Consider the following 14,105-nt stretch of genomic DNA (forward strand, 5'->3'; position numbering starts at 1 on the left):
GGCTTAGCAGTGCTCCTTGGTGTCGCTTTCTTTTCCTAACAGCTTCTTAGCTGTTACGTGGGACTACTTTACCAGTTGAATGGAAAGGAGGACTCCAGCAGGCGGTTTGCAAGCCCATTCTTACTCTAAGAGTCTGCTCTGACGCTGTCCCTCTCCCCAGACAGGGAGCTCGCCTCTCCAGGGCCCCTGCAGAAACAGGCACTCTGTGGATGCACTCGTGGCTTGCTCCACTTGCTCCACGTTCTTCATCTGTCCATGGTCTATCAGTCCTGGAGCACATTCCCATTTATATTCCTGTAATGTTTGCCAGGGCCTTACTAGGACACCATGGCTCTTTGTGAAAGGAATGGAGTGACTGTAAAATCTTGGTGGGTCCACAAGTCTTCCTCTAAACTAAAAGAGTCAAAAGAACTCTGCACATTTGAAGATGCCATTATTTTAGTCATGTGAGGTAAAAGCAATATCAACTTGGCCACAATTAGATATGCAAATGCTTCTTAAATGTTGATATTTGAAGTTTTAAAACCAATAGGGCTGAAGAAACAACTCAGCAGAAATGCTACTAAGAGACCCAGTCTAGTGTCCAATAACCTTTTCTTTAAACATGTTAAATGTTTCCTTGTTCTGCATGTAGCATAATTGGCAGTATGAGTGGGAACATAACACAAATCTCCTTGAGGGCTGGGGTTAGCGTTCAGAGGTAGACTGTCTACCTAACATGCACAAGGCATTGGAGGGCAGGGATGAACCTGAGATACTCTTATTCTACTTTGATGCATAGTGAGAAAAACATTGTTTGTTTGTGTAGCCTTAACTGTGCTTGGCTGTCTTGGAACTCTCTCTGTAGACCAAACTGGCCTCAAACTCAAGAGATCTGCCTGCCTCTGCCTCCTGAGTGCTGGGATCAAAGGTGTGCGCCACCACTGCCCAGTGAGAAAAACATTCTTAAAAGGTTTTGTGTGTTTGTGCACAGGCACATGTCACAGTATGCATGTGGAGGTCAGGGGACATATTTTGGGAGTCAGTTCTCTCCTTTTACCATATGGGTTCTTCTGTGAATCAAACTCAGGACATGAGACTTGGCAGCAAGCACCTTTACCAGCTGAGCCATCTCTCCAGCCCAAGAAAACAGTCTAAACCTCAAGTGTCCACCTGTCTTAGTTGATAGAAACGCTGACTCTACAAATCAGTAGTAATAATGGGTAAACAGGGTTTTGAATTGTTTTGTTGAGTCACTTCTTAAGAAACACTGTAAAACACAGCTTGCTCTGTAGAGGGGCCAGGATTTAGCATTGCATTTAAGAGATGTTTGGGCTCCCCATGAGCTTGATTGTTGAGTTTTATGTGAGAACAAAAAACATCAGGACCCCAAATCTTGGTCTTTCCTTGGGTAACTGTACTAACCTTGACCACAGGGATCTGCTGTTTGATCATAATTTCATTCTCCTGCTTGTGTATGTCACTGTTCTCCGCCTCAGGTCAGTCTCCACTTACTATGAGTCTTGACACTTTCAGCCTGGCCACACCCACTCTTCCAGTTAACAATCTCCCAGTCTCCTGCCCAGAATACCAAGATTCTCAAGCAGACAATGTTAGGAAAGTAGCCATGTATGTGCGCTTGCACGCATATGTCGGCATGCCAGTCCACTTGCATGCCATGATATACATGTGGAAGTCAGAGGATAACTGCCTTCCTACCTTGTTTTTGAGGCAGGGTGTTGCTGAAGTTTTCCTGGTCCTGCCTGGCCCACGGTCAGGACAAATCTCTCTCACCCGCCAGTCCCTCAGTCAAGTAAATACACAGAGACGCTTATATTATTTATAAACTATATGGCCGAGGCAGGCTTCTTGGTATCTAGTTCTTATATCTTAAATTCACCCATTTTTATAAATCTATACCTTGCCACGTGGCTTGTGGCTTACCAGTATCTTACATGGTGGCAGCTGGCAGTGTCTCTCTTGTCCCACCTACACTATAGCAGGGTCCTTCTTGGTTTTGACACACATATATCAGGCTAACTGGTGCTGTGGATATCTGTATGCTGTGAATATGTTGCTCTGATTGGTTAATAAAGTGCTGATTGGCCAGTAGCCAGGCAGGAAGTATAGGCGGGACAAAGAGAAGAATGCTAGGAAGTGGAAGGCTGAGTCAGGAGACACTGCCAGCTGCCACCATGAGAAGTGAGATGTAAAGTACTGGTAAGCCACAAGCCACGTGGCTTAGATTAATAGAAATGGGTTAAGATATAAGAACTAGATAACAAGAAGCCTGCCACGGCCATACAGTTTATAAGTAATATAAGCCTCTGTTTTTACTTGGTTCTGAGTGGCTGTGGGCCTGGCGGGACTGGAGAAATCTCCAGCTACAAACTGGTATGCAAGCTTCCATGATTCTCCATCTCTGCCTCCAATTGCCTGTAGGAATGCTGAGATTAAATGCACATTGCCATGCTCAGCTTCTTACTTGAGCATGGGATTGAACTCAGGACATCAGATACAGAGCAAGCTCTTTTACCTTCAGCATAATCTACCCAGTCTGGTTTCTTTCTTTTTAAATTTTATGTGTATGGGTGTTTTGCCTGAATGTTTGTCTACGTACCACTTGCATCCTTGGTGCCTATGGAGGCCAGAAGAGGGGATGGGATGCCCTGAAACTGGAGTTAACAGGCAGCTGGCTGTGAGCTGCCATGTGAGTGCCAGTAGCTGAATCTGGATCCTCTACAAGACCACTAAGTGACCTTGACTGCTGACTCATTTCTCCATCCCCTTGCCTGGTTTCTTGAAGCAACATGGTTAATAATTTTGAGGATTCAGCTGTAAGAATGTGATTGACAGCTATTAAAATTTTAATTAATAATTGTGGCTTACTGTGTTAAAGATGACTTTGCATTCTTAAGATTATTCTTTAGGGTTAGTTCATCCAGCCAGGGAAAGAAGCCATGCAATAAAAAAGAATACGAAAATTGATCCTGTACTAATTTTTTAAGATTGTGAACAGTTTTATCATCTATTTGTCTTGTTCTTAAACAGCACTGGCATATCTTTCCCATCTTTCTCATTAAATACAGCACAGAGCAGGTGCTGGTGCTAGAGGGTGAGCGGGGCTGGTGCCCATGGCTAGCTAAATCTGCTGTCTCCCTGTGAAGTGAAAGGTCAAAGTTAGCTCTTAACGTAGGTGACTACCCAGTGGCTCCCCTGATGCCACAGTTTTCTCTGCACACACCTGCTAGAGAAAGATGGTGTGAGCACCCAGTCTTCTATCAGAAGCCAGCCAGTCTCTGCTGTCCCATAGTGACACAGGTACCTGACAGTGGAGAAACCTCACAGTGGATTGGTACTGGGTGATATACTGTACTTACTTCCTCTGACTCGGGTAACACAACAGAATGGGCAGTCTGGAGACATGGGGGTGCAGCAAAGTTAGCACTGCTGTCTTTAATGCTACTTTGCATTTTCATACCTGGGGTGTGTCAACCTATAGTTTATCACCTAGACTCATAATCCCAGCTAAGCAGCTCTCTCTACTTAAACTGCAGCCACGCAGCACAGGGCTGTCCCATGCCCCGAGTCTAGGATATCACTAAGGAGTGGCAGTGTTTCTGCAGTAGCAACAAAAAGCTTCGAGAGCTACTGCTTCTGAGTGTCAGGGGGAGGAGTGCTGCTCCCTGAGGCATGCGCACTGATAGAAGGACTGCTTCCTGAAAGTCAAGGTATATATAACTGGACCCAGCTCTGGAAGTCAGTGACTCACCCATGTTCTAGAGCTAAACTGCATCTGGTAAATACTAAATAAGAAGTGTATGTATCTCTGTGGCAGAAAACAGGGTAGTAAGAGGTATGACTCCAAATAATGTCAGGTACCGAGTTCTCAGAGATTAGTGCTTAAGCTTGCCCTGGGAAGGCAGAATCTTAGAGGACAGTACAATTAAATGCTCTGGAAACAATTTCTTCATGTTGATATAGCTGATCATTTTTTCTTCCTTCAAGGTATCTGAGCGTTTGAGTCAGCCTGGAGTGGCAATAGGATTAGCATGGACTCCCTTGGGTGGCAAAATCATGTTCGTGGAGGCAAGTCGAATGGACGGTGAAGGCCAGCTAACACTGACCGGCCAGCTGGGGGACGTCATGAAGGAGTCTGCCCATCTCGCCATTAGCTGGCTTCGAAGCAATGCAAAGAAATACCACCTGACTAATGGTACATGGCCTAGTGGCTGTGGGGACCCAGCTGGGAAGGAGGGCGCTGGGATCATGATCCAGGAAGCATCTTAGAGTGTGTGACAAAGGTGACCCATTCAGTAAAGTCTAGGGCTTGGCTTCTGAATGCCTACGGAGACTCTAGTGATCATATTAGACCTATCTGGCTTAGTGCCTGAACTAGAAACAAGAGCAAAGGTTTGTTTTAAATCATACTTAGAGCGAATCTTTCTGTCCAGACCTCACTCTAAGTACACTAAGAGTGAGGTGTACTCTTAGTGTAAGTAATATTTTTTGAAGGATCCATTTACACAAAACATCCATTTTTGTGTTTGGTTTTATTCAGAGAAAAAAAAAGTGTTTAATTTTCTACATTAAAATCCCTTTTTTCCCCCCCTTTTAAAGCTTTTGGAAGTTTTGATCTTCTTGACAACACAGACATCCATCTGCACTTCCCAGCTGGAGCTGTCACAAAAGATGGACCATCTGCTGGTGTTACCATAGTAACTTGTCTCGCCTCACTTTTCAGTGGGCGGTTGGTGCGTTCAGATGTAGCCATGACTGGGGAAATTACTCTGAGAGGGCTTGTTCTCCCAGTAAGTATAGAAAGCATTCATGTGCTTGTCATTTTTACTCAAATTAATATTTTTAAATTTACATGAATAGTAGTTTGCCTTATTTTTGTAAAAACTCTGGTTTAAAATAGACATTAAATATATAATCTGTAACTAATTTATATTTTAAACTTTGGGTCAAGCAAAAGAAAACCTGACTGTCTCCATGTTCCCTTGTCATCTAAAAAGATTTATTAGTGTGGTTGATAGGAAGATCAAGGTCTGCAGTCTCTCTACTTAGCAGTTAAAGTGCCTTGCATTTACATAAAGTCAGATGGTTGCTTTTAAGCTCAACCCACACTTCTTGAAGTGTGTTTGAGACATTCTATAACCTTGTAGAAATCTTAGATTACTGTAACTGGCAAGATTTATAGCAAAACTAGGAGCATAGAAATGGAAACTGAATTAAAGTGAGTTCCAGGACAGCCAGGGCTGTTACACAGAGAAACCCTGTCTCCAAAAACAAAAAACAAAAGATTGACAGATCCATAGGAAAAAAGAAAAGAGCTAATGTTCTTTACTCTGCAAAATATGAATGAAAGTAGATTATAGAATTGCCAGTTAACACTAAAGGGGCCAGGCACACACACCTAAAACCCCAGCAACTCAGGAAGATTGAAGCAGCATAAGCAACTTAGTGAGACCCTGCCTCAAAGTTAAAAGGAGCCAGAGCTAGGCCTCAGTTAGCAAAGGACTTTCTTAGCCTTGCATGTAAGACTCAGCTCAATTCCTAATATTGGAAAACCACTGAAACTACTGTACTCCAAGATTTTCATTCAACCATGCAAGTATGAAGAAAAGTGGTAGAACTTTAAAAAAAAATTGCTGAGGCTAAAATAAAAGGGAATCTTATGGGTGGAGTGTGGTTAAAGAATGACTAGGAAAATAATATACAGTATAATCAGTCTGACATGTCCAACATCTGACAGGAATTAGAGCAAACAGGAAGATGGACTAGAACAAATAACCAAAGAAATAACAGAGCATGTCCTGGAGTGGAAAGACTACACCAAACAGCCAAGATGTTCTCAGGACTTCTCAGCTCACTGAGTAACAGTGGATATACAGTGTTATTAACAGGATTATATATCAGCTCACTGAGTAACAGTGGATATACAGTGTAACAGGATTATATATCAGTTCACTGAGTAACAGTGGATATACAGTGTAACAGGATTATATATCAGCTCACTGATTAACAGTGGATATACAGTGTAACAGGATTATATATCATGTCTGTGTCAATGAAGTGAGAGTGTAAAAACAAACATTTCACACTGGAAGGAAGCAGTCTGTCTCAGAATTTTCTCTGAAGAAGGCACTCCAGAAAAGTGCAGTCTGGGGCAGGGTGACAGCTGTGTAAGAAGGTCTAAAGCTAGCCAGTTAGGCTGGAGCCCATGTGGGAAGGCCCGGGGAACTTAGCCCTTTTCTGGTTCAGGGTTTTGACTGCAGGCCACAGTCACCTGGGTGACTCAACAGGAGGACCTGCTTCTGTGTGATGCATAGGAGGCCCAAGTCCTCACCTTGCGGGTTTTCCCAGTCTGTGTAGATAACTTCAAACATGATACCTTGCTACCTCTAGGGCAAGTGGTCCAAGATAACAATCTAGGCACAAGCTTTCTTTTTATGCCTTAGTGTTGAAACTCACAAAGCATCACTTCCATATGCTTCTTACAGACAGGTTACAAAGCCAGGTTCACAATGGAGGGAAAGGGAATCAGCCCCATCGTTTGTGAAGGAATCATTGTGGGCATAGCTTTCTGTTTGTTTTTAGATCACAAGAGGGGCCAGCCCTGGTGGCACATGCCTTTAATCCCAGCACTTGGGAGCAGGAAACAGTAGCAGACAGATCTCTATGAGTAAAGGCCAGGGTAATCTACAGTGATTTTGTCACAAAACAACAAAAAACCACCAGAGCTAGTTTGGAGTGTTCTCATTTTTAGGTGGAACAAAGGTCTTTGCTTTGTGGTAATGAAGGCAATGATCTCATAACACAATTGAGCTTCTTCTGTAAGACCAGTTCTGTTTGTTCATTTAACTTTTAAAACTTTATTTTATAAAAACAAAATTGTATATATTAAGATACAGATCACATTATATAACATTTAAACCAACATATTTATTTCCTCCATTTGTCATTTGTTTATGGCGAAAATCTCCCAAATCCTTTCTTCTAGCTAAGAATAGTATAACAAAGCTAATGTAATGCTGCCACGGAATCAACCGAAATACAAGGTTGCAATGACATATATATGTATTTTTTAAAGGTATCCACAGCCATCATAATTTCAGATTTTCTCTCATTAAAAATATTTAATATGGAAGTAACACAAACATTTTTAAAATAGGCTACCATTAAGCCTTTTAGTGGCATCCCAACTCATACTATTAACAAATGGGAGGTGGGCTGAATATCTAAGCCAGTGATAGTTCAGTGAAAAGGAGATCCCCTTGGCAGACAATAACCCCTGACAGCTGTCTTCTCTCACTAACAGGTGGGGGGAATTAAAGACAAGGTACTCGCAGCACACCGAGCAGGGCTGAAGCATGTCATAATTCCCAAGAGGAATGAGAAAGACCTTGAAGAAATCCCAAGCAACGTCAGACAGGATCTAAGTTTTGTCACAGCAAGCTGCCTGGATGAAGTTCTAAATGCAGCTTTTGATGGTGGCTTTACTGTCAAGACCAGACCTGGTCTCATTGACAGCAAACTTTAGGCCCCAACTTCAGATGGAATTTCAATTATGAGGTGCCAGGAGGTCCTGGTAAGGCTGGTTTTAGGCACCAGTAAGAGTAAGCAAAATATCTCTAATTTGTGGACATAATCAAAATAGCAATGGGTCTGTTCAAGTAGCTGTTGATGTTTATTATTACAGCAATGTTAGTTTAATAAAGAATTAAAACTTAAAGTGTGGTCTTCAGTGGGATTGGTGTCCCTGGAAAAGATACACAACAGAGGTTCTCTGTGGTCCCAGAACCACAAAAAAACTTGCTAGAAATGTCAACCATCAGGCCTACTACAGACCTAAATCCAACTCAGAGATGTGGAGTAGAGATCCAGGAATCCCTCCGATGTGTCTGATGTGCTTGATAACTGGGTGAGTCAAGTGTGGTAGCACATGCACTCAGGAGGCAGAGGCAGGTGGATCTCTGGACGTTTAAAGCCAGCCTGGTCTACACACCAAGTTTCAGGACAGCCAGGACTACACAGGGAGACCCTATCTCATTATAAGTAACAGTTGACATATACTTTTAACCCATATACACTTTACTGGATCCTGTAACCAATCACTTAGAAGGAAATCTAGCAAAGACAAAACTCTAGGCAACTGTTCTTGTTAAGAGTCTAGGATGAGGCCCACACATGACAGTACAGGTCTTAAGCTGAGGCATGTATTGGCAGTCATTACAGGAACACAAGGGCTTCGGGTTCCTGTAACTCAAAAAAAAGTACAGGCCCAAGGGAGCAACTGTGTTCTGGGATGATCCTTAAACTTGGAATCATTTGTTTATGCCAAATCCCAAGTACATCAACTTCCCATGACTGTCCTCTCCTATGGCTCAGCCCAAGGCACCAAGATAAAGGCCCCTTGTACTTACTAGCTTTCTGGATCCGTTTCATATATGTTCATGTGTGAAATAATAGTATTATTGCTGATTCAACAGAATGCAATGTAAACAATGCAATTTTAATTCTGGAGTCAGAATCTTATATTACAAAATGTAAGAGCTATTATAAAGATACTTTTGATACTTCCTGGATGAGAATGGGGTATGCAAGTTACCTGAAACCCTGCTCAGGCCTGCTAATAAAAATCTCTGGAGGAAATGCCAAACCAGGACTACTTGGGGCACTCACAGCACTTGATGAGGTACCGACCTCTGTAATCTTACACAAGGAGTGAAGGAACACCGAGCTCTGCCTCATACCTGCCTGAGGTGTTGACAGAACATGTTAAAGCTCCAGCTTCTCTGGGTCCTAGACATCAGCCCTGACCTGCACAGGACACTTCACAGATCATCTGTGCTGTTTGAAGTATGTATTTTTTTTAAAAAGATTTGTGCCCATCTTTGTGTGTGTGTGTGTGTGTGTGTGTGTGTGTGTGTGTGTGTGTGTGTGTGCGCGCATATAGGCACTGAAGAGGCCAAAAGAGGGACCCCTGCAGCTGGAGTTACAAGTGGCTGTGAGCTGCCTGGTGTGGGTGCTGGAAACTGAGTTTAGGTCTTCAGCAAGAACAGTGAGCATTCTCAACTGGAGAGCTGGCTCTCCAGCCCATCTTTCCTTTTGAAAGGAGCCATTTGGGATTTAACAGTATGGTTCTTGTTTTTCTAACACTGTTTTTGGTTTGCTAAGGAGGAGTTTTTGATCTGAGAAAATGTGCATAAAATTCACCACTATAACCACTTACAAGTATTTAATTCAGGGACCTCTGTGGCATTCAGTGTTCCCACTGTCCATGATTTTTTTCAGCACAAACAACTGAACTCATTCCCCCAATTGCAGACCTGGTAACCACTCTTCCATTTTCCTTATTCTAAAGGCTTTGAAGGTTTTTCGTTTGTTTGTTGTTGTTGTTGTTTTCCTTGTCTGACATCTCACCAAGTGGTCAAGTTTATCCCTATATCATGTATCATGCTTTTTATGGCTGAACAAGCCACTGTACACATATGGCACCTTTTGTTTATCCATTCCTCTACTGTTTTGTGACTATTGGCTATGAACAGGAAGGTACAAATCCCTGCTTTTCTAATTATTTTGGGATGTGTGCGCAGAAGTAGAACTTTTGTGGTGGTGCTCTGATCAGAATGCCTTCCCAAAATGCATGTGTTCCACTCTCACTAGGAAAGGGCTCAAGAGAACTAGCTAGTTACTTTGTATGGGCATACTTCTCTACCAGGTTAGCACTGAGGCGACATCTCACACGTAGGGGCATTTGGCCCCCACCATTCAACTCACCAACCCTCCAACTTCCGCCTCCAGATCTGTGAGAAATGCTTTTGTCCTTTACTAGCCACAAACAACTGAGATAGTCCGTCCAACTTTCTGACTCTGCATACGTATGTATGTGTGTACATGCACTAGGGACTAAATACAAAATACTAAATACTAAACAACACCTCAACCCCAACTCCAGCCCCAGCTCCAGCTTTTCTACCTTGGCCATACCATTTGGAATTCTCACATGCACATAAGTTTTCAGGTATCAAAGTCGAACAAAGCTGTAAGTACCTTGGTTATCAACTTTATAGGACAGTTTCAATTGGTTCTGCCCATTTATCATTCCTCTGGATTTTTCTATGTACTACAAAATAAGACTCTGAGGTCCTGAGTCACATAATAATCTATATGCAAATTTAGGGGCAAATGCCTTCTGTTTTAGTTGTTCCTAAAATATTTAATAGCAATTGGTAAATCAGTGACTATAAGTAAGATACCAGATTATAAATGATATAAAACATACATGAATCTTTAAAAAACACCAGGTCAATGTATATACTAAAACATTATTTTCCTCTTCCCTGATAGCAATTAAAATTTGTATTCTGGACTAGAGGTATAATACAGTAGAATGCTTGCTCAGCACTGGAGAGGCTATGGCTTCAATCTCTAAAATACAAACCAACTTGTGGCCATACCACATACCCTCTTCATAAAAGTGGGGACACAAGGGTCTCATTTACAGCACCAACTCCCAAGTCAGAGGCAGTCACCGAGTACATTGATTCCCATCTGGGCACGGTGGTTAGTGATGTCTACCATTCATTTCCAATACTAGATGAAGGAACAGTCACTTTTCATTGCTGTAACAGAATAACCTGAGAAAAAGACTTCTTTGGGCTTATGGTTTCAGGTTGCCATCCACAGCTGAGCTGCCCGCCCTATCGCTGTGGGCTTGCGTTGAAGGAGAACACCATGGTGGGAAGGAAAGGCATGCCAGAATAAAGCTGTTCACCTCATGGCAGCTGGAAGCAGAAGAGCCAGAGAGGAAGATCTAAAGACAAGATGCATCTTTCCAAAATATATTCCCCAGTGACATAACTTCCTCCAACTAGCCCTCCCCAAACAATCTATTCAGCCATCAACATATCCACTGATGAAGTTATCAGTGACCCACTTTTCAATACCATCATCGGGGTCAAGCCTTTGACACCAGCCATTTTGGAGGATGCTTCATGTCAAGACACATCTCCCCCACCAAAACCAACGCAAATCAGGTCGTCACCTGCAGAGGACAAAAGCACTTAGTGTCTTCCCCTATGAAAATTACATGAAGTAAACCACACTATTAGTAAGAGTCTTGACAGTAAGTCACACAAAAGTATTAATTTTGACAATTCTTCCAAATACAAACTGCAGCTGGGATTATTCACTAGTTTTGTTTAATGAAATAACATGTTCATCACATTACTCAGACCCAAAGGTATGAGGCCCTCCCTGGGAAACCCCTAGCAGCTCCTTCAGACAAGAGAAGTAGGCTTACTCAGTCTCTGATTTGATGGTTAAGATCCAATGCTAAAGTACTTCTCCTTGTTGTATTAACACACAGTGTGCCTTACAATGAAAATTATTCTTTATTAAAAACAACAAATGAGCTGGGCGTGGTTTTAATCCCCGCCAAATGCTGAGAATCCAAGGTCTTACGGAGCAAGTTCCAAGCTAGCCGATGCTGCAGAGCTGCACTTCAAGACCTGGCTTCGTAAAAGAGGTATCAAAAGGATTTTAATTCTAGGGAAAATTTGTTTTCAATAATAATTCACTTCAGATATACTATAGGGCTTTGTATGAAAGCTAACTTTTGTTTGGGTAATGCCAGCTTGAAAAACATGAGTTTCTTTTGATAAATGTAACCAGCTTACCTGGGCAAGTCAGACACTGAGAACTCTTGTGTTTTATACACCCACAATGGAATACTGCTCAGTCCACACTATCCATACCTTTTTTTTTTTTTTGAGACAGGGTCTGTGTAGCCCAGGCATGCTGCTTAACTGCCTATGCAGTGGTATGTTATGATCCTCCTCCTACAGCCTCCCAAGTGCTGGTTTGGGATTACCTTTTTCAGATAATGCATACAGTGGCAGTACCAGGAAGTAATATGCTCTACGCACTCTTACATTCTGATCTTATTTCTGTCCAACTAATGAGATGGTCACAAACTGACCCCAGGTATATTTAGTTTGATCCAGTGTTGGGTTGGTTGTGGGTATTTTGTTTTGGTAACTTAAAAAAAAAAATTTTTTTTTCAATTTGTTATGTGTACAAATATTTTACCTGTATATATACCTGAGTACCATGTACATGTCTGGTGCTCATGGAGGCTAGAAGGCATCAGATCCCCTGGAACTGGAGTTACAGACAGTTGTAAGCTGCCACAAGAGCACTGGGAACTGAACCCAGGTCCTTTGGAAGAGCAGCTAGTGCTCTCAGCCACCGACTCCTCTCTCCAGCCCACTTTTTATTTTTAAATTTGGATTATTTACTAGATTTTCCTTTCAGGAATCTGAATAAAATTCTACATTTTATTTATCATCATTGTAGATGTTCCTGAATTTGAAGAGCTCTGGAATTCTTTGAGGACAGAAAGTGAGAAATGAGTGTCACTTTTTTTGAATTAAAGTCACCTAAGTGTACATGGCATAAATGTTAGCTTTCAAGTCGTACACACAGTTTAAAAAATTAAAGCAAAGGTAAACTTCCACCAGTCACTGATACACACTAAACTGGTCCAGGACTTAATTCAGTATGACAAACTGAAGCTTAAGAGGTAGGGGTGTAGCATGAGAGGCCCTAGTTTGATCCAGAGCAACACAAACAGGAGTATTAAAAGCAAAAGAACAAAATCAAGGAGGATCATGTATACCTACCCATAAAACTTCTGATACTAAGAGGGTCAAGAGCACAACATAAATTATCCATTCTAACAAACAATATAAAGACTTAATAGCTAATAAATGTTAATGTGTCAACCTTACCTGCTGCTAAATATACATAAAATATGCCTTCACTTGCTAAAATTAGCAAAAACAGAAGGTAAACAAAGTCCTTCACAACTGTGGGTCCCACTGAAGCCTCTCCAGAGAGCACTGCTAAAAATGTCAAGACTTTTAAAATATTAATGCCCAAAACATATTAAGATAGACAGACAGATAGATAGATATTAGAATGTACAGGCTAATTTGTAAGTAGCAAAAATAAAAAATATTGACATACAACAAAATATCAGCTAAGATTACAGTGAGTGGTCAAGTTTCTAAAATGTTTTTTCTAGGGATTCAGTTCAGTGGAATGCTTGCTTGTGGGTTATGCAGAGGCCCTAGGTTCAAGCCCAATAATAACCAAAAAAAAAGGTCTAAGTTTTGTTTTTGTTTTTTTTCTGTTTTCAAGACAAAGCCTTGCTGTGTAGAGCAGGCTGACCTCAAACTCTTGAGTCTGCTGTGGCCTCCAAGCTCTGAGATTGTAAGCATGAACCATGACCAGCCTTCCCAAGACCATCAAAATGGTGAAGTCTAGGGTGATCAATGTATGTGTTAAGGGTTACAGAAATAACCAATCAACATTCTCAAAATGTTGTGTATAAGAACATGCACGTGCATTTAACTAGTAAAATAAAAATGTTAGTCAGCTCACTTCATGGAGGACAGTATGGATTTCTACTGGATATGCCGTTTGAGATGTTAAAAGTCTGGGCAAAATACAGTGAAACCACAAAATGGCATTCCCCCAGACATATACTCAGTTGCTTTTCAGCCATCTTATCTGTCATCATAGCAGTTGGGGGACTGAGGTGAGATGTAGGATTCAGGGCCTTCCCAGGGCTAGCAAGACCTTGTCTCAACATACACACAAGCTGCTTTTCTAAATTTTCATGCAAATAAAAATCTGGTTGTAATCTGTGGCTAAACTATTCCTTTCACCCCAAATATAGCTATATAAGCACATGACAACCAATTCACTAGAAGGCTTACCTGTACTGAAAATGGCTAACAGAACCAAGCTCCATAATCCAGAATTGGAAATAGGATAAAGGAGAAACGCAAATTAATCCTCAATGACTTTCTAAGCTTGGGGTACCCACTAGGAAAACACAAAATTATCAATGGCAGATTTCTGCTGTGTGCCTGAGTGTAATTAGGAACATGACACTAAAGGCAAAGTCCAGGGCCCCACACTGGCTAGATGCTTATGTTGTGTGAAGCACTGTTTCAGGTTAAAGTACTAGTTCCTCATTTAACCCTTCACATACTCATCATAATTAACACATTAGGAAACTGAGCCCAGGGTCAGACAGCTGGCTAAGT

General features: G+C 41.7%; 1 protein-coding gene across 1 annotated transcript in view; it reads left to right on the forward strand.

The window, feature by feature from the left end:
• Lonp2 (lon peptidase 2, peroxisomal) overlaps positions 1-7,717 on the forward strand; it is a 122,651-nt gene extending 114,934 nt beyond the window's left edge. Inside the window, exons 13-15 of the mRNA XM_059264503.1 lie at positions 3,988-4,195; positions 4,600-4,790; positions 7,304-7,717. Coding sequence (XP_059120486.1) covers positions 3,988-4,195; positions 4,600-4,790; positions 7,304-7,525 — 621 coding nt within the window. The 3' untranslated portion in view covers positions 7,526-7,717. The remainder of the gene's footprint in view (positions 1-3,987; positions 4,196-4,599; positions 4,791-7,303) is intronic.
• The last annotated feature ends 6,388 nt before the right edge of the window (positions 7,718-14,105 follow it).

The sequence above is a fragment of the Peromyscus eremicus genome, chromosome 5 (genome assembly GCF_949786415.1).
Source record: "Peromyscus eremicus chromosome 5, PerEre_H2_v1, whole genome shotgun sequence".
NCBI lineage: Eukaryota > Metazoa > Chordata > Mammalia > Rodentia > Cricetidae > Peromyscus > Peromyscus eremicus.